Genomic DNA, 27,757 nt, shown 5'->3' with positions numbered 1-27,757 from the left:
TAAGTTTACCCAAAGAAGCAAAAGACCTATGTATAGAAACTATAAAACACTGATGAAAGAAATCAATGATGACACTAATAGATGAAGAAATATACCATGTTCGTGAATTGGAAGAATCAATATAGTGAAAATGAGTATACTACCCAAAGCAATCTATAGATTCAGTGCAATCCCTATGAAGCTACCAATGGTATTTTTCACAGAACTAGAACAAATAATCTAACAATTTGTATAGAAATACAAAGAACCTTGAATAGCCAAAGCAATCTTGAGAAAGTAGAATGGAACTAGGGGAATCAACCAGCCTGACTTCAGACTATACTACAGAGCTCCAGTCAAGACAGTGTGGTACTGGCACAAAGACAGAAATATAGATCAGTGGAATACAATATAAAGCCCAGAGATAAATCCACACCCCTATGGACACCTTATCTTTGACAAAGGAGGCAAAAATATGCAATGGAGAAAAGACAATCTCTTTAACAAGTGTTGCTGGGAAAACTGGTCAACTACCTGTAAAAGAATGAAACTAGACCACTTTCTAACACCATACACAAAAATAAACTCAAAGTGGATTGAAGATCTAAACGTAAGACCAGAAACTATAAAATTCTTAGAGGAAAACATAGGAGGAACACCCTCTGACATAAATCACAGCAAGATCCTCTGATCCACCTCCCAGAGTAATGGAAATAAAGGCAAAAACAAATGGGACCTAATTAAACTTAAAAGCTTTTGCACAATGAAGTTAACTATAAGGTGAAAAGACAGCCTTTAGAATGGTAGAATGGAATAGCAAACAAAGCAACTGACAAAAAATTAATCTCCAGAATATACAAGCAACTCGTACAGCTCAGTTCAGTTCAGTTCAGTCGCTCAGTCGTGTCCGACTCTTTGCGACCCCATGAATCGCAGCACACCAGGCCTCCCTGTTCATCACCATCTCCCGGAGTTCACTCAGACTCACGTCCATCGAGTCAGTGATGCCATCCAGCCATCTCATCCTCGGTCGTCCCCTTCTCCTGCCCCCAATCTCTCCTAGCATCAGAGTCTTTCCAATGAGTCAACTCTTCACGTGAGGTGGCCAAGTACTAGAGTTTCAGCTTTAGCATCATTCCTTCCAAAGAAATCCCAGCTCAATACCAGAAAAATAAATTGCCCAGTCAAAAAATGGGCCAAAGAACTAAACAGACATTTCTCCAAAGAAGACATACAGATGGCTAACAAACACATGAAAAGACCCTCAACATCACTCATTATCAGAGAAATGGAAATCAAAACCACAATGACATACCATCTCATGCTGGTCAGAATGGTTGCCATCATAAAGTCCACAAACAATAAATGCTAGAGAGGGTGTGGAGAAAAGGGAACCCTCTTGCACTGTTGATGGGAATGCAAACTAGTACAGCTGCCATGGAGAACAGTATGGAGATTCCTTAAAAAACTGGAAATGAGGTGGGGAGGGAGGTAGGAGGGGAGTTCAGGTTGGGGGACACATGTACACCCATGGTTGATTCATGCCAGTGTATGGCAAAAATCACTACAATATTGTACAGTAATTAGCCTCCAATCAAAAAAAGAAAAAAAAAAAAAACAGGAAATAGAACTGCCATACAACCCAGGAATCCCATTGCTGGGCATACACACTGAGGAAATCAGAATTGAAAGAGACACATGTTCCCCAAATTTCACTGAAACACTCTTTACAATAGCTAGGATGTGGAAGCAACCTAGATGTCCATCAGCAGATGAATGGATAAGAAAATTGTGGTACATATACAGGATGGAATATTACTCAGCTATTCAAAAGAACATATTTGAGTCAGTTCTAATGAGGTGGATGAAACTGGAGCCTATTTTATACAGAGTGAATTAAGTGAGAGAGAGAAACACCAGTACCATATATTAATGCATATATGTGAAATTTAGAAAGATGGTAATGACAACCTTATATGCAAGACAGCAAAAGAGACACAGATATAAATAACAGACTTTTGGACTCTGTGGGAGAAGGCAAGGGTGGGACAATATGAGAAAATAGCATTGAAACATGTATATTGCCGTATGTAAAGTAGATGAACAGTGCAAATTCGATGCATACAGCAGGACACCCAAAGCTGGTGCTCTGGGACAACGCAGAGGGACGGGCTGGGGAGGGTTTTGGGAGGGGGTCATTCAGGATCTGGAACACATGTACACCCATGGCACATTCCTGTCGATGTATGGCAAAAACCATCACAATATTGTAAAGTAATTGGCCTCCAATTAAAATATATAAATTATTTTTTTAAAAGAAAAAACTTGCTCATCACCTCTTGGCCGTTGGCTAATATCAAATGTATTTTAAAAGTTGCTGTAACAATCTGTGATCTTTAGAATACATTAGTCTTTCTAGGGTTGCTTTTAGGTTAGTTTTTCTGTGCTCTTGGGAAGGATGAGTATGAGTGAAATGTCAAAAAGATTTGAGCTTAGATAGTCTGTTATGTGCATCATGGTTAGGTCTGGCACAGTTTATTTTGTGACGTAAGTATGTTTTGAAAAATATGGTTTTGTTTCCATTCATAGTTCTCCCTCTTGGGCTAGCTGTCAGTAATACTATTTTCTGCTTTATTAGTATAATTGTAATATTTTCATTAAACTTAGGTGAAGAAAGTTAATCATACTTCTCAGTTCTTGGCTTATTATCCTGTTGTATCTTACAAGGCCCTTCCCTATATGTGTGTCTGTGCATGTGTAAGTGCATTTATGTGTACATTTATACAATTATACAATTTTTATCCTTCCTACTTCCCTACTTTTATCCTTCTTCCTTACTCCTAGTGCCTTCCCTCCATTTTAATATATGTCCTTATTTGAATGTGCTCTTGCAAACTGTGTTATTTGATGTGCATATTTTTTTTTGTTGTTTTACAAAAATGTTATTATGTATAGAATGCATTCTGTTTCCTAGGCTTCTAAGGGAAATCCACTGAACATTTTGCTTTTAAAATCTGAAACTGATGTTCTGTGTGCATGTAAATCCTGTGTTTTCATATAAATCCATCCATGCTGGGTGGCTTTCAGGGTCTTAGTCTCTTGACCAGGGCTTGAACCTGTGACCATAGTAGTGGAAGCATTGAGTCCAGGGAATTCCCAGAATTTTACTTTTTGTAATAAACTATAGATATCTCATTCTTAACTTAAATTTCTTGTAAGTTTTTTACTTTGGAGATAACTTTTCAGTAAGTTGCCTATTCATTAACCTTTTGTAAAATTGAAGTTGATATATTTTTCTTGTCAGTTTGCAGGAGTTCTTTGTAAATTGAAATATTAATCCCTAAAGGCTTTTAGATAAAATAGATTTCTTTCATCTGTAATTGGAATACTAACTTTGTTCTTAGTATTTATTGCTAGAAGCAAATCCCTTATTTTGATGTAATCCAATTAATGTTTTTTGCCTTGTGGTTTGTATTAACGTTCTTTAAGAATTTCTTTATTGTCCTTACAGCCAAAGGCATATTGGTTCATGTTTTTCTTATTAACTTTATTATTTTACCTTTCATATTTTGGTATTGTATCCCTATAGTCTTGCTTTGTTTATCATCTTAGATAAAGATTCAGTATTCATTTTTAGGCTTCTCCCTAAAATGAGCCACTTTTCCTAGTAGCATATACTTGAGGAGTCTGATTCCTGGTTAAAAACCTGCATGTTTTTTAACTGACTGTTTTTTAACTGCATGTTTTTTAGTCTGACTCTAGGCTATTACAAAGGCTTTACCTGGCAGGCCTCAGAGAGAAAATAATTCCCCTTAGTAGACTTACTACAAAGCCAGGGCCTTGCAGCCTTGGCATTCAAGTCCTCAGGTCCCACTGCTGGTCTTGCTCTTTACATAGTTGCTTCGGGTTTCCCTGGTGACTCAGACAGTAAAAGAATCCACCTACAGTGTAAGAGCCCCAGGTTCGACTCCTGGGTCAGAAAGGGAATGGCTACCCACTCCAGTATTCTTGCCTGTAGAATTCCATGGACAGTGGAGCCTGGTGGGCTCCAGTCCATGGGGGTAGCAAAGAGCCAGACATGACTGACCAACTAACACTTTCACTATTCATTTCTGCTTCAGGTGCCTTCATTCCTAGGGCTCTTTAAATGTGCCCTGGGCAAAAGTCTTCCCAGGTGATTCTGCCAAGACCTCCTCTTTGGGAGGAGGAGAGAGAAACTTAGACACTTCCCTACTCTGATTCAGTCTTCATAACTTTTCCTCTCCTTCCCTGCCTGGTTTTTCCCTCCTTTCCACCTGAGGGTTCATACAACACCCAGAGACTTGTTGGGAGCACCTGCAGCAGTGAGATGACTCCCACTTCTACTCTGATTCACTTGACCTTCACCTTCTGTGCTGTTCCATGGTGCAGGGTAGGGTAGGGGGAGGCAGTGGGTTTTAGCCACTTGCTTGTACTACACCGGTAAGTGATTAAAGGCTTCTTTATTACTGTCATTTTGGCTCATTGTTGGTTGCTTAATCAGCAAGTCTGACAATTGAGAATTTGCTCTCTTCAGCTCACCTGAGCTCTCAGGATCACTGTGATCAAGGATCTCAAACTGTAGTTCTTCAATCAGCAGCTTCACTGTCAGCATCACTTGGGAATGGTTGGAAATGCAAGTTCCCTAGTGCTACTGCAGACTGCTGAATCCAAAACTCTGCTCTTGGGCTGATCAAGCTCATAACAAAGTCTTCACATGATTCTGATAACATGCATAAGTTTGAGAACCGCTGACAAAACCTGTTAGCCTTTATACATTGTTTTTTTGTGGTACTCCTTTAGGTCCTGCTACCACTATCCTAGCAGTGCTCAGTCGCCTCTGACTCTTTTGTGACCCCATGGACCGTAACCTGCCAGGCTCCTCTGTCTGTGGAATTTTCCAGACAAGAATACCAGAGTTGGTTGCCATTTCCTACTCCAGGAAGTCTTCCCAACCTCAGGGATTGAACTTGCGTCTCTTGTTTCTCCTGTATTGGCAGGCAAATTCTTTACCACTAGTGCCACCTGGGATTAAGTTCCCAGGGATACATGGTCTGTCTCTGAGCTTTTTATTCTGTTGCATTAATCTGTTGTTTTTTTTTTACATAAATATCATGATATTTTATTACTACACAGTGTGGTATTTCCCAGGGTGTGGTATGGCAAGTCTCTGCTCTTTCCTTCTGATGATTTTTGTTTCAGCATTTTAAATATTTAACTCCTCTCTAGTAGCTGCATGGTTTCTGAAATCTACTGTCATTCTTAGCCTTTTCCTCTTGTAAGTAAAGTATTTCCCCCTTTCCTCTCTTCCTATCCTGGCTTCTTCCATGATTTCTCTCTCTCTCTTTTTTTTTCCCTTGCCATCTGAATATAATACACATAGGTGTAGGGGTTTTGTGGAATTTTTTTGGTACTTATCTTGCTTGGTGTCCTCTATGCTTCCTGGATCCATGGTTTGGTATTTGTCATTAATTTTAGAAAAATTTTGGCTATTATTTCTTCAAATATTCTGCTTTATTCTTCTCCTTTCGGTATTGCAGTTACACATATGTTATGTCATTTAAAATTGTCTCGTCATTCTCAACTGTTCTGCTCTGTGTTTCTGTTTTCCTTTTTTTTTTTTTTTTCTCCCTCTTTGTACTTAAGTCTAGGAAGTTTTCATTGGCCTATCTTCTTTCTTTGGTTAGGTTGACTCTGCTGACGAACCCATCAAAGGCATTCTTTCTTTCTGTTTTTACTTCTACTATTTCCCTTTGTTTCTTCCTTGGAGTTTCCATCTGTGCTTTATTCACCTGTTCCTGCATGTTATTTTCTTCTTCCATTAGCTTCCTCAACATATTTAATCATTTTTATTTTAAATTTCCAGTCTGATAATTCATAAACCTCTGACATATCTGAAACTGGTTCTGATGCTTTTTTTTGTTCCTTCAGACTTTTTAGCCTTTCAGTCTGCCTTAATTTTTTTGTTAAAAGATGATTTTTTTATCTATGTATGGTGACTGATGTTAGATTCATTATAGTGAAAATTTCTGAGTATATACAGGTATCAAACCAATATATTGAATACCTGAAATTAATATAGTGTTACATGTCAGTTATACTTCAATTAAAAAAAAAAAAAAGATGAACATGTTGTATCATGTAATCAGAATTGAGGTAGACTCTTAAGGGGCTTCATCAGTGTCTCAGATGGTAAAGAATCTGCCTGCAATGCAGGAGTCCTGGATTTGATCCCTGGGTCAGGAAGATCCCCTGGAGAAGGGATTGGCTACCCACTCCAGTATACTTGCCTGGAGAATTCCTTGGATCAAGGAGCCTGATGGAATACAGTACATAGGGTTGCAAAGAGTAGGACACAACTGAGCAGCTAACACATATAAAGGGAGGTTTTCTTAATTTGTCTAGGAATGAGTAGCTGCGTTTAATGTTTTCTGTTGCTGTAAATTTTTTGCTAGAGGGTCCAGATTCCTCAGAGTTTTTGTTTGTTTGTTTGTCTCCCCCCTTGTGTTTCACTTCTCTAAGAACTCCTCCTTAAGATGAGTTTGTGTCTTACTGCTCTTTCAACTGTTATCCACTATGATTTTCTAGAACCTTGTTGGTTTTGGAGAAAGAAATGGCAACCCACTCCAGTATTGTTGCCTGGAGAATTCCATGAACAGAGGAGCCTGGCTGGGCTATAGTCCATGGTTTTGCAAAGAGTCAGACACAACTGGGTGACTATCACTCCTCACTTGTTGGTTTGGTGATATAAGGCATTGGAGAGGGGAAGTATTCTGTAATCGCTTAAATTTTCATCTTTCAGTGAGCCTGTGACCTTCACAGGCTTTTCCCCCTGTTTTATGTGAGTCAAGAAGGGTTGAGGGAGCTGGAATCTTGATAAGGCCCTTTGCCCAGGTTTAAGGTTTCATAAGGTTTTGATAAAGTCTTTTCACCTAAAGCATAGACTTTTGTTATGGAGAATGAAGAGAATGGCTACCCACTCCAGCATCCTTGCCTGGAGAATTCCATGGACAGAGGAGACTGGCAGCACAGTCCATGGGGTCGCAAAGAGTCAAACACAACTCAGCAACTTTCATTTCACTTCATGCTCTCGGAATGATTCACAGTGGTTACTTTTTCTACTCCCTTCAACAGAACATGAGGGGAAATTTCTTGGTTTTTCATACTGAATGATTCACAGTGGTTACTTTTTCTACTCCCTTCAACAGAACATGAGGGGAAACTTCTTGGCTTTTCATACTGAGATTCTGATGCAGTTTCTGGAGGGAGAACCCATTAAACTGTGTGGAACCCCCTAAACCATCACCTGGCAGAGTTGTCACTCTCATACTCATCCTCGCTCAGCCTCAAGCAGTTCCTCAAATTTACCATCTAAGTGCCGGCTGCTGCTGCTGCTGCAGTTGTTGCTAAGTCGCTTCAGTCGTGTCCAACTCTGTGCGACCCCCCATAGACGGCAGCCCACCAGGCTCCCCCGTCCCTGGGATTCTCCAGGCAAGAACACTGGAGTGGGTTGCCATTTCCTTCTCCAAGGCATGAAAGTGAAAAGTGAAAGTGAAGTCTCTCAGTCTTGTCCGACTCTTCATAACCCCATGGACTGCAGCCCACCAGGATCCTCTGTCCATGGGGTTTTCCAGGCAAGAGTACTACCAGTTTATATATCCAGTAGCTTCTGCTCTTAGTAAGATGATCTTGGTTGTGACTCTGGATTTGCCTAGTTGTAAATTGATCATGATGGTGGGGATGGGAGGGTTTGCTTTATTCTGGTTCTCTGATAGATCTAAGCATGTGATCTTTAGTTTGTTTCAGCTTTTTTCTTGTTCAAGGATCACGTTGATCTTCCAGGCTCTTTACATGTCAAAGCTGAAACCAAATGTGTGAATATACAATTTCATTATCTATTTTAGCAAGTGTCTTATCCATTATACCTTTTCTTAGATTTAAGCTTCTACTGAAGCTTATTCCTACAAAAAAGACCAATAAAGGCATAGTTGACTCTAGTTGAAATAGAGATGGGGATGTCTAGTGCTCTGTTGGGCAGAATTTGAAAACCACCAGTCCTTACTATAAACTAATCAAGACCGGGGCTGAACCCTTCTGAATATTCTCTTGATTTTTGTCAATCATTCTGTCTTTAATTGATGTTAGGAGTTAATGGTGTGTTTTTTATAATATGCTGATTCATTATAATTCACAGTGTTTGCTGTATATCCTCATATACTTCATAGATACGTAGTTATTTGGGGGAAAATGGAGTATGCTTTATTTTAAAATATATATTTTATAAAGTTGTAAAAATAAAATATTCTGCTTAAAAAATTTCCCCATTGTCTGGAGAATTTGTTTTTCTTTAATATGGAAGAGAGAGAGGCACTGTCTTTTTATTTTCTATATTCTTTCCCTATGTATAATCTTTTAAAAAATATGTCAAAGGTATTTGATGTGACTATTTCATTTCCCATCTAGAAGATACTAAATATGTGATAATATTTCCCAAGGTGTTATCATCAAATCTGCATTTCATAATAATTATAAAGTTTGTGTGAGAAAATTGCCAGACCTTTTTTACGTCTTCCAACTTCAGAGTCTTTAAACTTTCAGCTAAATTTTGAGGAGTGGGGCTGGGAGTCTGATATATAATTCTTTTTATTGGCTTTCCAATTTCTGTCATGTTATATATGCTTCTGACCTGTTTTCCATCTGAACTAGTAATTTAGTCCATTACTGGTCTGTGTAAATCTTAGCCACAGCTATTTCCCAAGGTGGTTTGGGGTCTAACGAGTGGTTGGTGTTGATGTCCAGCAGGAAATCTTGCAAACCAGATGATTGGTGTGGTTCAAACTGTAACCTTGTTAAAGCATTGGTCAGGATGCACTTAGAGCTATTTAATTAGTTTGCCAATAATATTTGTGTACAATTTTTAGGTGACCACTATTTTTTTTTTCCTTTCATCATAGGAAAAAGTTAGTTGCTTGTTGTTATCAGAGTCATATATTAATCCAGTACATTTTTTTCCATTAGTTTATCTTTAGGCAGGCATTATAATAACTGTTAGATATTCCCTTGAACACTAGTATCTATAATGGTGTTGTCAACTTGAATGGAAAGTGTTTAATATATCAGGCACTGTACTAGAAAGGTTTTTTATAAGTATAAGAACATTCTTTGCCTTCAAGAAAGTAATAGCCTTATTATGAGACACAGCTGTAAAATAAATTACAATAAAATAATGTATTAATTATAGAAACAAAATGCTCTAAGATGATAGATAGAGTAGGAAATTCTTTCTGGGTCTTCGAGAAAGAATTTAAAAGAGGTAACATTTTAATGGGGAAAAGGTTTGTTTTTGACTGGAATAGGAAAGTCAAGCTATCTCAAGGGGACAAAACTAGTATGAGTTAAAAATTAATTTAAAATGTATATATACTTTTTTCTTCAAATTTATTGAAAATAATTCACATAAAATATGTACCCTTTTAGATGTACCATTCTTTGCATTTTGACAGACATGAACATTTTTACAACTAGCACTTAAAACAAGAATAAAATAAAACATTTCCATTACCCTTCCAGAATTCTCTCATGTTCATTTACAGTCAATATATACATGCATTTTTAGTAGAATTTTTATATGGAAAGTCAACTTATACATTAGTTCTTTCATGGATTGTCCTTATAATGTTATATCCAAAAAATCATTGCCTTATCCAAGGCCATCTAGGTTTTTTCCTAAGTCATCTAGGAGTTTTAAAAATTCTTTGTTTTAAATTTAGGTCTATGATCCACTTTGAGTTAATTTTTGTGAAGAAAGAGAACTGTATCTAGATTCATATTTTTCATGTGGATGTCCAGTCGTTCTAGCAATACTTGTTGTAAAGACTATAACACTGTATTGATTTTGCATCTTTGTCAAAGATCAGTTGACTGTATTCATAGGGGTCTATTTCTGAACAGTTATGTTCCATTTATCTCTTTGTCTAATTTTTGCCATTACCACACTATCTTGATTACGGTGGCTTTATAGTACACCTTGAAGTCAGAGAGTATGAGCCCTCCAGCTTTGTTCTTGTTTAATACTGTGTTGGTCATTCTGGTTTTTTTTTTTTTTTTTTTTTCCTTTCTTTCTCTCCATATCTTTAAAATCTGTTTGTCCATATCCACAAAATACCTTGCTGGGATGTTGACTGAGATTACATTATGTTTATACATCAATTTGGAAAGAACTGACATATTGATAGCATTCCATCTCCCTTTCATGAACATGGAAAATATATTTTGATTAATTGTTCTTTGATATCTTTCATCAGAATTTGTAGTCTTATATAGCTCTTATACAGATTATGGTGGATTTATACCTAACATTTTCATTTTGTAGGTGATAATGTAAAATGTATTGTGACTTTGCCTTTTCATACTGTTCATGGAGTTCTCAAGGCAAGAATACTGAAGTGGTTTGCCATTTCCTTCTCTGGTGAACCACGTTTTATCAGAACTCTCTACCATGACCTGTCTGTTTTGAGTGGCCCCATTGTTTTTCCAGTAGTCATGTATGGATGTGAGACTTGGACCATAAATAAAGCTGAGCAGCAAAGAATTGATGCTTTTGAATTGTGGTGTTAGAGAAGACTCTTGAGAGTCCCTTGGACAGCAAGGAGATCCAATCAGTCAATCTTAAAGGAAATCAGTCCTGAATATTCATTGGAAGGAGTGATACTGAAGCTGAAACTCCAATGCTTTGGCCACCTGATGCGAAGGACTGACTCACTGGAAAAGACTATTGTTGGGAAAGATTGAAGGCAGCAGGAGAAGGGGATGACAGAGGATGAGATGGCTGGATGGCATCACTGACTTGATAGACATGAGTTTGAGCAAGCTGTGGAAGTTGATGATGGACAGGGAAGCCTGGCATGCTGCAGTCCATGGAGTCGCAAAGAGTGGAACACGACTGAGCAACTGAACTGAAATGATTGTGACTTTGATTTCAAAGTTGTTTGCTGTATAGGAAAGGGATTGGCTTTTGTGTATTAATCTTATATACTACAATGTTATTATAATTGCTTATCAGTTCCAGGAATTTTTTAGTTAATTCTTCCAGATTTTCTACAAAGATGATCATGCTATCTGTGAAGAAAGGCAGCCTAATTTCGTCTCCCTTTTTATCTCTGATTTGTATTGTGTTTCATTAGCTAAGACATCTAGTTCAGTGATGAAAAGCAGATGTGAGAGGCATCATTCTTGCCTTCTTCCTCAGTTTTTGCTTCATCCGTTCGTATTACTCCCTCAGATCAAACACCTGTTTAAGTTGGAGGAATAACCTGATTGCTTCCATTCTTTACGCATATTAGAAATTATGTCTATTTGGTGAAATAAATTTAGCATAATCTATCTTTAGTCTTGGGCTTCCCTGGTGGCTCAGATGGTAAAGAACCTGCCTGCAATGCAGGAGACTTTGGTTCAGTCCCTTTGTTGGGAAGATACCCTGGAGAAGGGAATGGCTACCCACTTCAGTACTCTTGCCTGAAAAATTCCATGGACAGAGGGACCTGATAATCTATAGTCCATTGAGTTGCAAAGAATCAGACACGACACTGAGGAACTTAACACACACACATCTTTAATCTTATTTTATTTCTTTAAGAAGTTTTTTGATATTATTGAGTTTGTGGTAAAACTGTTTTAAGTAGATCTCATAGTTCATCTTATTTATGTTTATATTTAATGTATTAGCCCATGAAGCAGCTGTATATTAAGACATTTATTGAATTTATTTAGTATCCATCAAATCATGTTAATATGAACATGTGATTTAAGACCACCCTTTAGGCTTCCCTTGTGGCTCAGCTGGTAAAGAATCCTCCTACAATGCGGGATACCTGGGTTCGATCCTTCGGTTGGAAAGATCCCCTGGATAAGGGAAAGGCTACCCATTCCAGCATTCTTACCTGGAGAATTCCATGGACTGTATAGTCCATGGCGTCACAAAGTGTCAGACACGACCGAGCGACTTTCACTTTCACCAGACCTCTTGATCTTTTTTCAATGTTTATGCTTATTGGAATGTGCAGAATATATACTATACATATAAGATAATGTGAAGTTTGTGGACTTGTGATAAATTGATAGCTGTATACCTGAACATGAGCTTCTGGGATTCCTTAGTCAAAAATTTGATGTTCAAAAACTATCTACATATGATTGTGATTAAATCTGTTTACAGTATCTCCTATGAGTCACATTACAGGAAAGAGGATTTTTTTTTCTTTTCTTTTTTTGCAAAAATCATGTGAAAACCACATAACCTCTATATTTATATTTAAGTCTATATCATATCAAAAATTTTTCTCTTGAAAAAATTTCTTCCATAATAGCAGAAAAGAAGAACCCACTTCTGAATGCCTTTTGTTTTAGGCTGAATTTCAAAGGGCTGTTCTTGGTATTGTTACACTAAGCACCTACTCTGTAAAATTAATGGGACTCTGTAGTTTGTCTTTATTTCTTTAAATTGCTTTAAAAATTACTAAAATTTCAGTATAGTTTTAAGAAGCAATCAATAGGATATTTTAGATAATCAGAGTATAATAAGCTTTTCAGTGTTTCTAAATGAGATTTACTGGTTTAGATTTCAACTCATTTTCATAATGCCTTTCAAAGTTTTGTAAGGCGATGTCTTGCAAATTCTGTAGAAAGGACTGCTTTGTTTCAAAATTGTAAATATTTAAAGAGTCATATGATTAAATATTTTCATTGATTCAATTCTGGCTCTGAGGTATGTAACAAAGGTGTTCAGAACATCCTCACCTTGGAATGGTCTGCTAGTAAGGTACAAAGACTGTACTGATTATCCTTTATATAATCAAAATCCATGTTACCTACTTCCATGGTGCTAAACTTTAATTTAGACAAGTAGGGAATTCTCTATTGAGGCAGGCAACAGAAGTAATACAGGCACTCTCCAGATTGAGAGTCTGAAACCTTTTTGGCCAAATTATCTCTCAATACTGTTTAATTTCTACCTTAATGTGATTAAATAATGAAAATAATCTCTGGCCCAGAGAGGAAAGATATTCCTACATTTGAAGAACCTGTCAGTGAACAAACCTCAAATCCAGTGCACCTTCTTACTACACTGTCCTACAGAAGTTGAAAAAAGAGCTCCAATCATTTTCCTTCTTATACAGATAGTACTATGAATAGTAATAGTTGAAAAGTAATAGTTAAAATATACTATCAGAAGTAGAAGTAGCATTTTTAAAGATGTTCAAATGCTTGGTTATTAGGAAAATTCAAGTAAAGGCCACAATGATATTGCTAAAATGACTATCAGTTCAGTTCAATGGCTCAGTCCAACTCTATGCAACCCCATGGACTGTAGCATACCAGGCTTCCCTGTCCAGCACCAATTCCTGGAGCTTGCTCAAACTCATGTGCATTGAGTCAGTGATGCCATCTAACTATCTCATCCTCTGTCATCCTCTTCTCCTGCCTTCAGTCTGTGCCAGCATCAGGGTCTTTTCCAGTAAGTCAGTTCTTCCCATCAGGTGGCCAAAGTATTGGAGCTTCAGCTTCAGCATCAGTCCTTTCAAAGAATATTCAGGACTTATTTCCTTTAGGATTGACTGGTTGGATCCCTTTGCAGTCCAAGGTACTCTCAAGAGTCTTCTCCAACACCACAGTTCAAAAGCATCAATTCTTCATTGCTCAGCTTTATGGTCCAAGTCTCACATCCATACATGACTACTGGAAAAAACATAGCTTCAACTTTGTCAGCAAAACAACGTCTCTGCTTTTTAATATGCTATCTAGGTTGGTCATCACTTTCCTTCCAAGAAGTAAGCATCTTTTAATTTCATGGCAGCAGTCACCATCTCAGTGATTTTCAAGCCCCCCAAAATAAAGTCTGCCACTGTTTCCACTATTTCCCCATCTATATGCTATGAAGTCATGGGACTGGATGTCATGATCTTAGTTTCTTGAATGTTGAGCTATAAGCCAACTTTTTTACTCTCCTCCTTCACTTTCATCAAGAGGCTCTTTAGTTCTTCTTCGCTTTCTGCCATAAGGGTGGTGCATCTGCATATCTGAGGTTATTGATATTTCTCCTGGCAATCTTGATTCCAGCTTGTGCTTCTTCCAGCCCAGCGTTTCTCATGATGTACTCTGCATATAAGTAAATAAGTAGGGTGACAATATACAGCCTTGACGTACTCCTTTCCTATTTGGAACCAGTCTGTTGTTCCATGTGCAGTTCTAACTGTTGCTTCCTAACCTGCATACAGGTTTCTCAAGAGGCAGGTCAGGTGGTCTGGTATTCCCATCTCTTTCAGAGTTTTCCACAGTTTGTTGTGATCCATACAGTGAAAGGTGTTGGCATAGTCAATAAAACAGAAATATCCATTCATCTGCTGTTGGACATCTAGGTTGCTTCCATGTCCTGGCTATTGTAAACAGTGCTGGGATGAACATTGGGGTATATGTGTCTCTTTCAATTCTGGTTTCCTCAGTGTGTATGCCCAGCAGTGGGATTGCTGGGTCATAAGGCAGTTCTGTTTCCAGTTTTTTAAGGAATCTCTGCACTGTTCTCCATAGTGGCTGTACTAGTTTGCATTCCCACCAACAGTATAAGAGGGTTCTCTTTTCTCCATACCCTCTCCAGCATTTATTGCTTGTAGACTTTTGGATTGCAGCCATTCTGACTGGCGTGAAACGGTACCTCATTGTGGTTTGATTTGCATTTCTCTGATAATGAGTGATGTTGAGCATCTTTTCATGTGTTTGTTAGCCATCGCCAGTCCAGGTTCAATGAATGATACTAGATGCTTGGGGCTGGTGCACTGAGACGACCCAGAGGGATGGTACGGGGAGGGACTAGGGAGGGGGGTTCAGGATGGGGAACACGTGTATACCTGTGGTGGATTCATGTTGAAGTATGGCAAAGCCAATACAATATTGTAAAGTAATTAACCTCCAATTAAGTAAATTTATACTTTAAAAAATTAAAAAAAGAACCCAATCAATGAGTTTGACCCCTGGAAACCAGTTTCAAAAATTGAGGGACTTCCCTGGTGGTACAGTGGTTAAGAATCTGCTTTGCAACGTGGGGGGTATAGGTTGCATCCCTGGTTGGGGGAACTAAGATCCCACAGGCTCTGAGGCAACTACGTCTGTGTACTGCAAGTACTGAAGCCCATGTGCTCTGGAAGCCACATGCCATGACTAGAGAGTCTGTGCGCCACAGTGAAAGATCCCGCGTGATGCAGCAAAGATCCTTGCAGCTAAGACCTAATGCAGCCAAATAAATGAATAAATAAATAAGTAAATAAATATTTTTTTTAATAAATAAAATAAGTAGATGTTTTTCTGGAACTCTCTTGCCTTTTCGATAATCAACAGATGTTGACAATTTGATCTCTGGTTCCTCTGCCTTTTCTCAAACCAGCTTGAACATGGGGAAATTCACAGTTCACGTATTGTTGAAGCCTGGTTTCGAGAATTTTGAGCATTAGTTTACCAGCATGTGAGATGAGTACAGTTGTGCGGTAGTTTGAGCATTCTTTGGCATTGCCTTTCTTTGGGATTGGAATGGAAACTGACCTTTTCCAGATGAATTTTCCAAATTTGCTGACATGTTGAGTGCAGCACTTTCACAGCATCATCTTTTAGGGTTTGAAATAGCTGAACTGGATTTCCATCACCTCCACTAGCTTTGTTCATAGTGATGCTTCCCAAGGCCCACTTGACTTCACATTCCAGGATGTCTGGCTCTAGATGAGTGATCACACCATCATGATTATCTGGGTCATGAAGGTCTTTTTTGTACAGATCTTCTGTGTATTCTTGCGACCTCTTTTTAATATCTTCTGCTTTTGTTAGGTCCATACCATTTCTGTCCTTTATTGAGCCGAATTTAGTTGTATGTTATTTTTCAGGAATCTAGAGTAAAGCCCTTGGGTTTTGTATCCAGCTTCTCTTGAATTCCAATCTCAGCCTAACCATTTATTAGTCCTGTGAGACCTAAGCAGTTTACATAACCTCTCTGAACTCAGTTTTAATACCTGTCAAATGTAATAACACATTTCTGAATTATTGTGCAGATCATTAATATTTACAAAGTTCCTAATATGGTGCTTGATATAGTCTCTCAAAAAATGATCAGTATAATTGAAATATTTTAAATGATTCTAAATCTAGATAAATAAGGTGAATTTAATGTGGTCATTTCCTCTATCCCTGTTACACACACCCAAACAAATCACTAAAATGGCTATTTTCAATTCAGTTCAGTCGCTCAGTTGAGTCCTACTCTTTGTGACCCCATGGACTGCAGCATGCCAGGCTTCCCTGTCCATCACCAGCTCCAGGAGTTTGCTCAAACTCATGTCCATCGAGTCACTGATGCCTTTCAACCATCTTATCCTCTGTCGTCCTCTTCTTCTCTGCCTTGAATATTTCCCAGCATCGGGGTCTTTTCAATGAGTCATTTCTTCACATCAGGTGGCCAAAGGATTGGCATCAGTCCTTCCAATAAATATTCAGGACTGATTTCCTTTACGATTGACTGGTTTGATCTCCCTGCAGTCCAAGCAACTTTCAAGAATCTTCTCCAACACCACAGTTCAAGCGTCAATTCTTCGGTGCTCAGCTTTCTTTATAGTCCAACTCTCACATCCATACATAACTACTGGAAAAACCATAGCATTGAATAGATGGACCTTTGTTGGCAATGTAAGGTCTCTGCTTTTTGATATGCTGTCTAGGTTTCTCATATCTTTTCTTCCAAGGAGCAAGTGTCTTTTAATTCCATGGCTTCAGTCACCATATGCTGTGATTTTGGAGCCCAAGAAAATAAAGTCTCACTGTTTCCCTTATTTCTCCATTTATTTGCAATGGAGTGATGGGACTGAATGTCATGATCTGTTTTTTTGAATGTTGAGTTTTAAGGTAGCTTTTTCACTCTCATCTTTCACTGTTATCAAGAGGTTCTTTAGTTCCTCTTCACTTTCTGCCATAAGGGTGGTGTCATCTATGTATCTGAGTTTATTGATATTTCTCCTTGCAATCTTGATTCCAGCTTGTACTTCATCCAGCCCAGCATTTCACATGATGTACTCTGCATAGAATTTAAATAAGCGCAGTGACAATATACAGCCTTAACATACTGCTGTCCCATTTTGGGACCAGTCTGTTGTTCCATGTCCAGGTCACTGGACATGTTGCTTCTTGACCTGCATATGGATTTCTCAGGAGGCAGGTAAGGTAGTCTAGTATTCCCCTCTCTTGGACAATTTTCCACAGTTTGTTGTGATCTGTCTACACAGTCAAAGTCTTTGGCATAATCAGTAAAGCATAAGTAGATGTTTTCCTGGCACTCTCTTGCTTTTTCTATTATCCAATGGATGGTGGCAATTTGATCTCTGGTTCCTCTGCCTTTTATAAATCCAGCATCAACATCTGGAGGTTTACCTGTTGAAGCCTGGCTTGGAGGATTTTGAGCATTACTCTGCTAATGTGTGAGATGAGTGCAATTGTACCATAGTTTGAACAGTCTTTAGCATTGACCTTCATTGGGATTGGAATGAAAACTGACTTTCCAGTCCTGTGACCAGTGTTGAGTTTTCCAAATTTCCTGGCCTATTGAGTGCAGCACTTTAACAGCATCATCTTTTAGGATTTGAAATAGCTCAACTGGAATTCCATCACCTCGGCTAGCTCTGTTCATAGTGTTGTTTCCTAAGGGCCACTGGACTTCATTTTCCAGAATGTCTGGCTCTAGGTGAGTGATCACACCATTGAGGTTATCTGGGTCATGAAGACCTTTTTTGTATAGTTCTGTGTATTCTTGCCAGCTGTTCTTAATATCATCTTTTTCTGTTAGGTCCATACTGTTTCTGTCCTTTATTGAGCCCATCTTTGCATGAAATATTCCTTTTTTATCTTTAATTTTCTTAAGGATATCTCTAGTCTTTCCTGTTCTATTGTTATCCTCTCTTTCTTTGCTTTGATCACTGAGGAAGGCTTTCTTATCTCTCCTTGCTATTCTTTGGAACTCTGCATTCAAATGGATATATCTTTCCTTTTCTCCTTTGTTTTTGCATCCCTTCTTTTCATAGCTATTTGTAAGGCCTCCTCTGACAGCCGTTTTACTTTTTTGCATTTCTTTTTCTTGGGGATGGTCTTGATCTCTGTCTCCTGTACAGTGTCCCAAACCTCCGTCCATAGTTCATCAGGCACTCTGTCTATCAGATCTAGTCCCTTAAATCTATTTCTCACTTCCACTGTATAATCATAAGGGATTTGATTTAGGTCATACCTGAACGGTCTAGTGGTTTTCCCTACTTTCTTCAATTTTAGTCTGAATTTGGCAATAAGGAGTTCATGATCTGAGCCACAGTCAGCTCCTGGTCTTGTTTTTGTTGACTATATAGGGCTTCTCCACCTTTGGCTGCAAAGAATATATTCAGATTATAATATATTTTGATTTCAGTGATGACCATTGGGTGATTTCTATGTGTAGTGTTCTCTTGATCTTAGTTTTTTGAATGTTGAGTTTTATCCAACGTTTTCACTCTCCTCTTTCACCTTCATCAAGAGGCTCTTCAGTTCCTCTTCACCTTCTACAATAAGGGCTGTGTCATCTGCATATCTGAGGTTATTGATATTTCTCCTGGCAATCTTGATTCTAGCTTGTGCTTCATCTACCCCACCATTTCGCATGATGTTTTCTCTATAGAAGTTAAATAAGCAGGGTGACAGTATACAGCCTTGACGTACTACTTTCCCAATTTGGAACCGGTTCGTTGTTCCATGTCCAGTTCTAACTGTTGCTTCTTGACCTGCATACAGATTTCTCAGGAGGCAGCTAAGGTAGTCTAGTATTCCCATCTCTTGAAGAATTTTCCACAGTTTATTATTATCTACAGAGTCAAAGGCTTTGGGAAGAGTAATTAATAAAGCAGCTGTAGATGTTTTTCTAGAATTGTCTTGCTTTTTCTATGATCCACTGGATGTTGGCAATTTGATCTCTGGTTCCTCTGCCTTTTCTAAATCCAGCTTGAACATCTAGAAGTTCACAGTTCACATACTGTTGAAGACTGGCTGGGAGAATTTTGAGCATTTCTTTGCTAGCATGTGAGATAAGTGCAATTGTCTTGTAGTTTGAACATTGTTTGGCATTACCTTTCTTTGAGATTGGAATGAAAATTGACCTTCTCCCGTACCATTAAATATCTTTTTCAATCATCTTTCCTAATAGCAATGGATATTTATTCAAAGAATCTTTGTAATATTATTCTGAAAAAAAAAAAAATCAAAAGCTGATTACCGAAATCCTTTTAAAGCCAAATGGAAGTGAGGTCTTACCAGTTATAATACTTATATCTTGTAGCTTTAGTAACTAGGTAATACTGGCACTGCTTTTAGCTTTTAAATGATTATTGCTGCTGAAAATGAGTATATAGATGTAATTATTGCTGAAGCTCTTCCTTCAAAACCTGAAAATTTCTTAGCCTCTCTCTGTCTCACATAACTCACTCTGAAAAATGAGGAAGACTGTCATTCAGTTTATTCAGTTTCTTGTGTTTATTATGGTACAATTACATGTAAAACACTTTTAACAGTGTCTGAAACTTTAAAGTGTTCAAAATATTAGCTATTATTTTATATGTATGTGTACACACACACACACACACACACACACACACACATATGGTAGTTACTTTGTATTTTCTCCAGTAGAGCTATAATTTTACTTAAGGTGTATTTTATGTAGGGTGCTTCTTTCAAATGATTATCCTGAGTTTATTTTGGCTCAAACGAACTCAAAAATAGTGTTTTATTATAGTGTACTTCAGAATTAAGAAACGAAGTTCAGAAATGAATTTTCTAATCCTTGCATTGTCATTTTTAGCTACTGTATCATCTTTTACTAGTTCTTGTTGGACCCTTGGAGAAATGTGGCCTCTTTGTAGTTTAGTCGCTAAATCTTGTCCAATTCTTTGTGACCCCATGGACTGTAGCCCACCAGGCTCCCCTGTTCATGGAGTTTCTCAGGCAAGAGTACTAGAGAGGACTGTCATTTCCTTCTCCTGGGAATCTTCCCAACTCAGGGATTGAACCTGCATCTCCTGTATTGGCAGGTGGATTCCTTACCACTGTGCCATAAGAGAAGCATCAGAGAAACGTGGCCTACTTATAGTTAATTATTTACTGATTTCCATTAGTCTGATTTATTATCTTAACTGTTCATTTTAAGAAGAAATCACTTTCAATATTATTGACTACTCTTAAAAATTTCTTCTATAGTTTAATTCTGGTAATTTTTACTTGTTCCATTTTTGCTATGTTTACCTCATTTCAAAGCCTAAATTGAATATTTTCAGTCTCAAGTGAGAATTGTACTTACCATTTTTGTGTCTAATTATTTGCCTGGTTAAACATTTTATCATGTGTGTTTTATAAAGAGTATTAGATGTTGTTTCTGACTTTATGAAATTCTGTGTGCGTTTAGACTTTCAAAGAATATAACATTAAAGTCTTAGTTATTATATATCATATGCTAGGCTTACTGATTTATTATTCAAATGATTTCCACAAATTCATAGGATACCAACAATTTTTTATCATGGTGTCATGATTTATATTGCAATGTAAATTTGTTTTTAAAGAAAAATCACATTTTTCTTGTAATTTTTCTTATTGTAACTTTTCCTATCTTGTAAATTAAGATAAAAGCATTAAAATTAAAAATAGAAATCATAGATTATCTTAAATTTCTGTTTGGTCACTTACTCTCAACTTAGATTATCTTCCTGAAAGCTATTTCAATCAGAACAACTTTGAATGAAATAGATCTGCTTTAAAATACTGAGTATCTGAAATTGGTTCATATTTAAAGGATGCTCTTATGTATATAGTTCTAAATCTGAGAAAATATTTTATTTGCCTTTAGTAACTGAGGAGAAATCTGTGTGAATGGGAATACATATGTTTCGCTTTTCCTGAGAGCGCTGTTCAAAACAAGTGTCTGGCTTATGTATATTGAAGGTGTTGAGGCCATAGAGGTCAAATTTTCTCAACAAAACTTCATTCAAACTCCAAGTTTGAATAATGATAATTTGATGAAGACTCTGTGTGCTTTTTTACTGGTACAGAATAAAAATGAATACATGAACTCCGTATTCTTTAACAGTAGCTATCACAATAATATTCCTTTGATACTTTCATAGATTTATTTATATTTTTTGAATCTGTAATAAAATCTTAGGATGAGACTACTGATCTTTCAATTTCTTTAACACTACTTTACTAGAAACACAAATATTCTGTTAGGATAATTTTTCATGGGGCAGACATCAGTTATAATCTGATTGCTCTCACTGTAAGCTAATAATAATAATTTTAATGAGTATATTTTCCAAGTTTAATTTTAGAAAAGAACATTTTATCATTTTCTGATTCACTTCATATTTGGAATATCTTTCAGATTAGATTTCATGTCATCTACTATACTGAATTTGGGGATGAAAAAAGTATGTCTTGACTGATGAAAGAAACGGGAATTCAGATTTTTTGGCTCCTAAGCCCTCATTTTAGCCAGCTTTCTTATTTCCCCTGGTAACTACTTCAGATGAATTCCACCAGGTGTTCTCCGTGTTGATAGGTTATCTATCTCAGAGCCATAATCTTAATGCAGTTAACTTTGCTTGTAGCATCAGAGGCTCCTTGAAATGCTTGACACAGAGAAGGAACTGTTAAAAGAAAAAATAAAGGAAGCTTTGACTCAGCAATCTCAAGAACAGAAGGTAATATTTTAATTTTGCTTACAGTGTGGAAAGAATGTTCTGTTGCCCCAAATAATACTGTAATGTCTAACCATCTTATCATTTACAGGAAATATTAGAAAAATGTTTGGAGGAAGAAAGGCAAAAAAATAAAGAAGCATTAATATCTGCTGCAAAGGTATTTCTATCTGCAAAGTTTATTGTGAAGTTTAATTCCAATACTTTTTATTAGTTCAATTGTTTTTATGTTTACCCCACCTCAAAGCCTAAAGTGAATGTTGTTGGTCTCATGTAAGAATTGTTTTTGTTATATTTATGCCTAAGTATTTACCTGGTATAGACCCATCAGTAATAAATTTCTTTGTAAGTAAGTGGAATTAATAAACTGAGTTCATTAATGGTATAGTCAGTGCACTTTTAAAATATTTCATTCCAGAAAATTCAAAATTTTTTTTCCTCTTCTGCTGTTTGTATTCTTATTAAACATACGTTACATACAAGATAATGATATTGAAATGCTTTACATTTAGATTATCAATCATGTTAAAAACAATAGATCTACATAGGTGCAACAATATCCACTTGGTATTTGACAGGTATCACACAAGTATTAAGTATATGTGTTTATTTGTATGTGCATATGTGTTTATCAAGGTGAATGATTTTTAAAGCCAACTTTGAAATAAATCATCTGGATAGTATATGCATAGATTTTAAATATATGTATGCTAATGTATACATATGTTGACCTGAAATACACCATCAGATATTTGTCCAACAAAAGTATGTTTTTTCATTATTATGATTGAATTTCAGTTTGGGGTGTGCTAGCATGGCAAGCCACATATAAATTCCCATGTAGCAATAAGAACACTTTAATAGAGAAGAAAGGAAGTTGTAAGGTTTGCAGGAAATAGAGAGTTCATAGCTTGTCATTGGCTGAGTCCCTGGCAGGAAAGAAGAGGAGGTCTTTCTTCTTCCTCTTGGGCTCTACTATAGTTGCAGGGTGTGACAGCTCCCTCTTAAAGGGGTCTCCTGACACTATTTAACTGATGTTTCTGTTTCTGAATTTTTTTATGTTTTCCCCTTTGATCAAGATCTTTCTCTGAAAACATCACAGATTAAGAACCATGGTTTCTGGTTTCAGCAATTTTTGTCCATCATTGTCAGAAGCAAAGTGGTGCAGTTTGGAGAACTATTGCAGTTGCATTCAAGTAAGAAGGAGGGGTAGGAGGGAGACATCTTAGGCAGTTTTTATCTAAAGTCTACATGTTATCAAGATTGTAGACATCAGAGATCATCTGAAGTGTTATGTCATCATCATCAAAGGTTTGATGACAAACTTCTAACAAGCCTGGTCTAGGTATCTAGGGAAAGCTGTCTCATCAGATGTCATTGACTTCATTTCCAGGAAGTCTTTACTTTGAGGTCACCAGATGATATGCATGACCAGTTGGGGTTCCATGCTTTCTTAAGCTGTGTACTGTGAATCCAAGAGTCTATTCCTTGGAGTTTGATAGTGCAGAGGCTAGTTATTAGTGCCTGATAGGGGCCTCTCCAGTGAGGTGGAAGAGCAGTCTTCTGGAAGTATGTCTTCCAGTAGGCAAATCTCTAGGTGCAAGGTATAATTAAGGTCGTCACCTCTCAAGGGTATGTTGTGAAAAGGTTTCCTCTACCAGAGCATAGTTGTTCTTCATGGAAACATGTTCTTCAGAGTTGTTCTTAATGGAAACAACTAGGCTTTTGCAATATTGGAGTATCTCTCCTTTTGTTAGTTGTGAGTCCAAAAAGGCAGGAGCCAAGTGCATTGGATGTCTTGTGACTGTCTTGGAGGGTGAGATTTTTGTTGTGACATTTGGAATGATTTAATTGTGCCATGCGAACTCTTTGGTCCTGCATGCCATAACTGAAGATCCCGTATGCCACAACAAGATCAAAGGCCCCACATGCTGTAACTTAGACCAGGTACAGCAAAGTAAATAAATAAATATTTTTTAAGAGGGGTGAGCATTATATGAGTTCCAAAAGGGGTGGACCTGGGATTTAGAAAGAAATTTTGCTAACTGAATCTCAGTATGCTTTGAGTATATTCAACTAAGCCAGAAGGATTGAGAGTGGTAAGCACAGTGAATGGCCTACTTTCTCTACCTTGCTTAGATTGAAGAAAGCAGGAAAACCTGAATTTTGCAATAAGGAACTCATGGTCTGAGCCACACTCAGCTCCAGGTGTTGATTTTGCTGACTGTATAGAGCTTCTCCATCTTTGACTGTAAAGAACATAATCAGCCTGATTTTGGCATTGATCGTCTGGTGATGTCCATGTGTAGGGGTTTCCCTGGTGGCTCAGACAGAAAAGAATTCATCTGTAATCAGGAGACCTGACTTTGATCCCTGGGTCAAGAAGATTTCCCGGAGAAAGGAATAGCTCCCTACTCCAGTATTCTTGCCTGGAGAATTCCATGGACAGAGGAGCCTGGTGGGCTAGAGTCCAAGGGGTTGCAAAGAATTGTAGATGACTGAGGGACTAACACTTTGGTGTCCATGTGTCGAGTTATCTGTGTTGTTGCAAAAGACTGTTTGGTATGATCAGTGTGTTCTCTTGACAAACTCTTAGTTAGCCTTTGCCCTGCTTCGTTCTGTACTCCAAGGCCACATTTCCCTGTTACTCCAAGTATCTCTTTGAGTTCTTACTCTTATATTTCAGTCCCCTATGATGAAAAGGATATCTTTTTTTGGTGTGAGTTCTAGAACGTCTTGTATATCTTCATAAAACTGGCCAACTACAGCTTCTTCAGCATTAGTGGTCAGGGCATAGACTTGGATTACTATGATGTTGAATGGCTTGCCTTGGAAATGAACCAAGATCATTCTGTCATTTTTGAGATTTCACCCAAGTACTGCATTTTGGACTTTTTGTTGACTATGACGGCTACTCCATTTCTTCTAAAGGATTCTTACCCACAGTAGTAGATGGTGCTTTGAATTAAATTCGCCATTCTCATCCATTTTAGTTCACTGATTCCTAATATGTCGATGTTCACTCTTGCCATCTCCTCCTTGACCACATCTAATTTACCTTGATTCACAGACCTGACATTCCAGGTTCCTATGTGATTTTTTTTTTTTTACAGCTTCAGATTTACTTTCACCACCAGGAACATCTGCAGCTGAGTATCATTCCTCTTTTGGCCCAACCTCTTAATTATTTCTGGAACTATTAATAATTGCCCTTCACTCTCCCCCAGTAGCGTATTGGACACCTTCCAACCTGGAGGATTTATCTTCTGGTGTCATATCTTTTTGCCTTTTCATACTGTTCATGGAGTTCTCACAGCAAGAATATTGGAGTGGTTTGCCATTCCCTCCTCCAGTGGACCACATTTTTTCAAAACTGTTCACTATAACCCATCCATCTTTGGTGTTCATGAACTTCATTGAGTTACACAAGCCCCTTCACCATGACAAGGCTGTGATCCATTTGTTGGATGATATAGAAAGCAAATGAATTCCAGAAAAATATCTACTTCTTTTCACTGACTACACTAAAGTCTTTGACTGTGTGGATCACAACAAACTAGAAAATTCTTAAAGAGATGAGAATAGCAGACCACTTTACCTGTCCCCTGAGAAACCTGTATGCAGGTCAAGAAGCAACGGACCTGGACATGGTACAGCTGACTGGTTCATGGAAAAGGAGAAGACAAGGCTATATATTGTCATTTTGCTTATTTAACTTATATGCATAGTACATCATGCAAAATGCCAGGGTAGATGAAGCACAAGCTGGATTCAAGGATGCTGGGAGAAATAGCAACAACCTCCAGTTACGCAGAAGATGCTACTCTAATGGGAGAAAGTGAGGAGGCATTAAAGAGCCTCTTGATGAGGTGGAGACAGGAGAGTTACAAAGCTGGCTTGAAACTCATGGCATGAAAAAACTAATATCATGGCATCCAGTCCCATCACTTCATGGCAAATAGAAGGGGGAAAAGTGGAAACAGTGACGGATTTTGTTTTCTTGGGCTCTAAAATCACTGCATACAGTGACTACAGCCATGAAATTAAGACACTTGCTCCTTGGAAGAAAGCTATGACAAACCTAGACAGTGTATTAAAAAGCAAGGACATCACTTTACTGACAAAAGTCCATATAATCAAAGCTATGGTTTTTCTAGTAGTCGTATGTGGATGTGAGAGGCAGACCATACATAAAAAAGGCTGAGGGTTGAAGAATTGATGCTTTTGATTATGGTGCTGGAGAAGACTCTTGAGTCCCTTGGACTTCAAGGAGATCAAACCAGTCAATCCTAAAGGAAATAATTCTAAATATTCACTGGAAGGACTGATTCTGAACCTGAAGCTCCAATACTTTGGCCATCTGATGTAAAGAGCCAACTCACTGGAAAATACCTTGATGCTGGGAAAGATTGAAGGCAAAAGGAGAAGGTTGCAGCAGAGAATGAGATGATAGACACAATGGGCATGAGTTTGGGCAAACTCCAGCACATAGTGAAGGACAGAGAAGCCTGGCATGCTGCAGTCCATGGAGTCGGAAAGGGTTGGACATGGCTTAGTGACTAAGTAGCAACAAACAACAAGCACAGTGAAAATGTTTTAAAACCAGCCAAACAGCACAAACTTGTTGAAGTGCATAGCCAGTAAAATGGATTTTTAGATCACTATGATGTTTGAAATGAGCTCCTCAGGTAGGGACAAACTTTTCTAAAAGTACCTTAGCCACAGAAGAGAGAATATCCTGTCTGTGAGGGGAGGCTTCTTTCAGTCCACTCTGAAATCTGTAGACGATGAATAAAAGAAGTTCATTAGAGATCCTCACTATCTGAACCACAGCAAGAGCTGCATTATAGTAATGAGATGGAATCCTGAGACTATGTATGCCTTTGTTGTTGATTAAGACAGGAAGAGATTCATCCTCAATCACGAAAAATATTTCTCCAAGCCAACTGAAAGGGAGGACTGGGAAGAGACCCTGTAGTTCCTCAAAACCCTGCAACTGAGAATTGAAAGGACAAGGGAAAGGCTGATTAGAGGATCAAAAACACTCAAAATACTTAAATTTGTAACAGTCTTTTCCAGTGGCCTGGCTCTTTGCAATTATAGCAGAAACTGGGAAGGTTTTGGTTTCATTTAGAAGTCTTCATTTGCTGGATTTGAAGATTAGGAAACCTGGTATTCTTCTTTTCCAGTGACTCATCTAGAGTGTGAGAGAGCTGGTTTGCTAGATTAATTAAGTCTGAAGTAGACATAGTTTTCCATTCCATCCTCGTCCTTTTTACTAGACGGAAAGAAAGAGGTCCCAGTTCAGCCTATTAATACAAAATTCAAAGCTGCCTGGGTGGAATCAACATCTGAAGGACGACCAGAATTTTCTTAAAAGCATTCTGAAGTTGATTATAGTAGTCATAAAAAGGGTCATCCAATTTGTGTGTGCAATCCTGAATTCTGTTTCAATTGACAGGTTTTGGAAAGGCCCCAGGAATTGCTCGATGAAGTCATCTAATGATTGCCTGACCTTTCAGGATTTTCCCAGTTAGCGGTTTTCATCCTATGCTGGGCCTGGCCTTAACCAACAAGCATATGAACTAGCTGACATGAGTCAGAGGAACACTGTTGATAAGTTTGAATGACTGTATTAAATTCCTCAGCAAATGTATGAGGATCTTCAGTTTACTTTGAGAAAATATTTTATTATGACTTGCAGTTCAGGTTTAGTTCAGAGAATTAAGAAATTAAAGGTTTAACTTCTGGATCCTCAGAAGGCTTAGTTTTACAAGAAAAGTTCTGAATATTTCAGAGGAAAATGGGGTGGGAAGAGTTTTAGAAAAAAGGGTAAGTTTGATAGGATAATTACTATGGGATATAGAGGAGGCATCAAGGGCACAGAAAGGTGGGAGGAAGACAATGCCAGAGGCAGAGTCTGGGCAAGAAGATCCAAGGATGAGAAAGATAGTGCTGGGGAAACCAAG

At 37.8% G+C, this 27,757-nt stretch overlaps 1 protein-coding gene across 3 annotated transcripts in view; it reads left to right on the top strand.

Annotated features, from left to right (window-relative positions):
* Window positions 1-27,757, top strand: part of CCDC91 (coiled-coil domain containing 91) — a 409,281-nt gene that overhangs the window by 278,548 nt on the left and 102,976 nt on the right. For all 3 annotated transcript variants that reach the window (XM_068970284.1, XM_068970286.1, XM_068970285.1), the window contains 2 exons: window positions 21,699-21,791; window positions 21,880-21,948. In XM_068970284.1, coding sequence (XP_068826385.1) covers window positions 21,699-21,791; window positions 21,880-21,948 — 162 coding nt within the window. The remainder of the gene's footprint in view (window positions 1-21,698; window positions 21,792-21,879; window positions 21,949-27,757) is intronic.

The sequence above is a fragment of the Capricornis sumatraensis genome, chromosome 4 (genome assembly GCF_032405125.1).
Source record: "Capricornis sumatraensis isolate serow.1 chromosome 4, serow.2, whole genome shotgun sequence".
Taxonomy (NCBI): Eukaryota; Metazoa; Chordata; class Mammalia; order Artiodactyla; family Bovidae; genus Capricornis; species Capricornis sumatraensis.
Note: the sequence above shows the minus strand (reverse complement) of the source record. Positions and strands in the feature narration are given on the sequence as shown.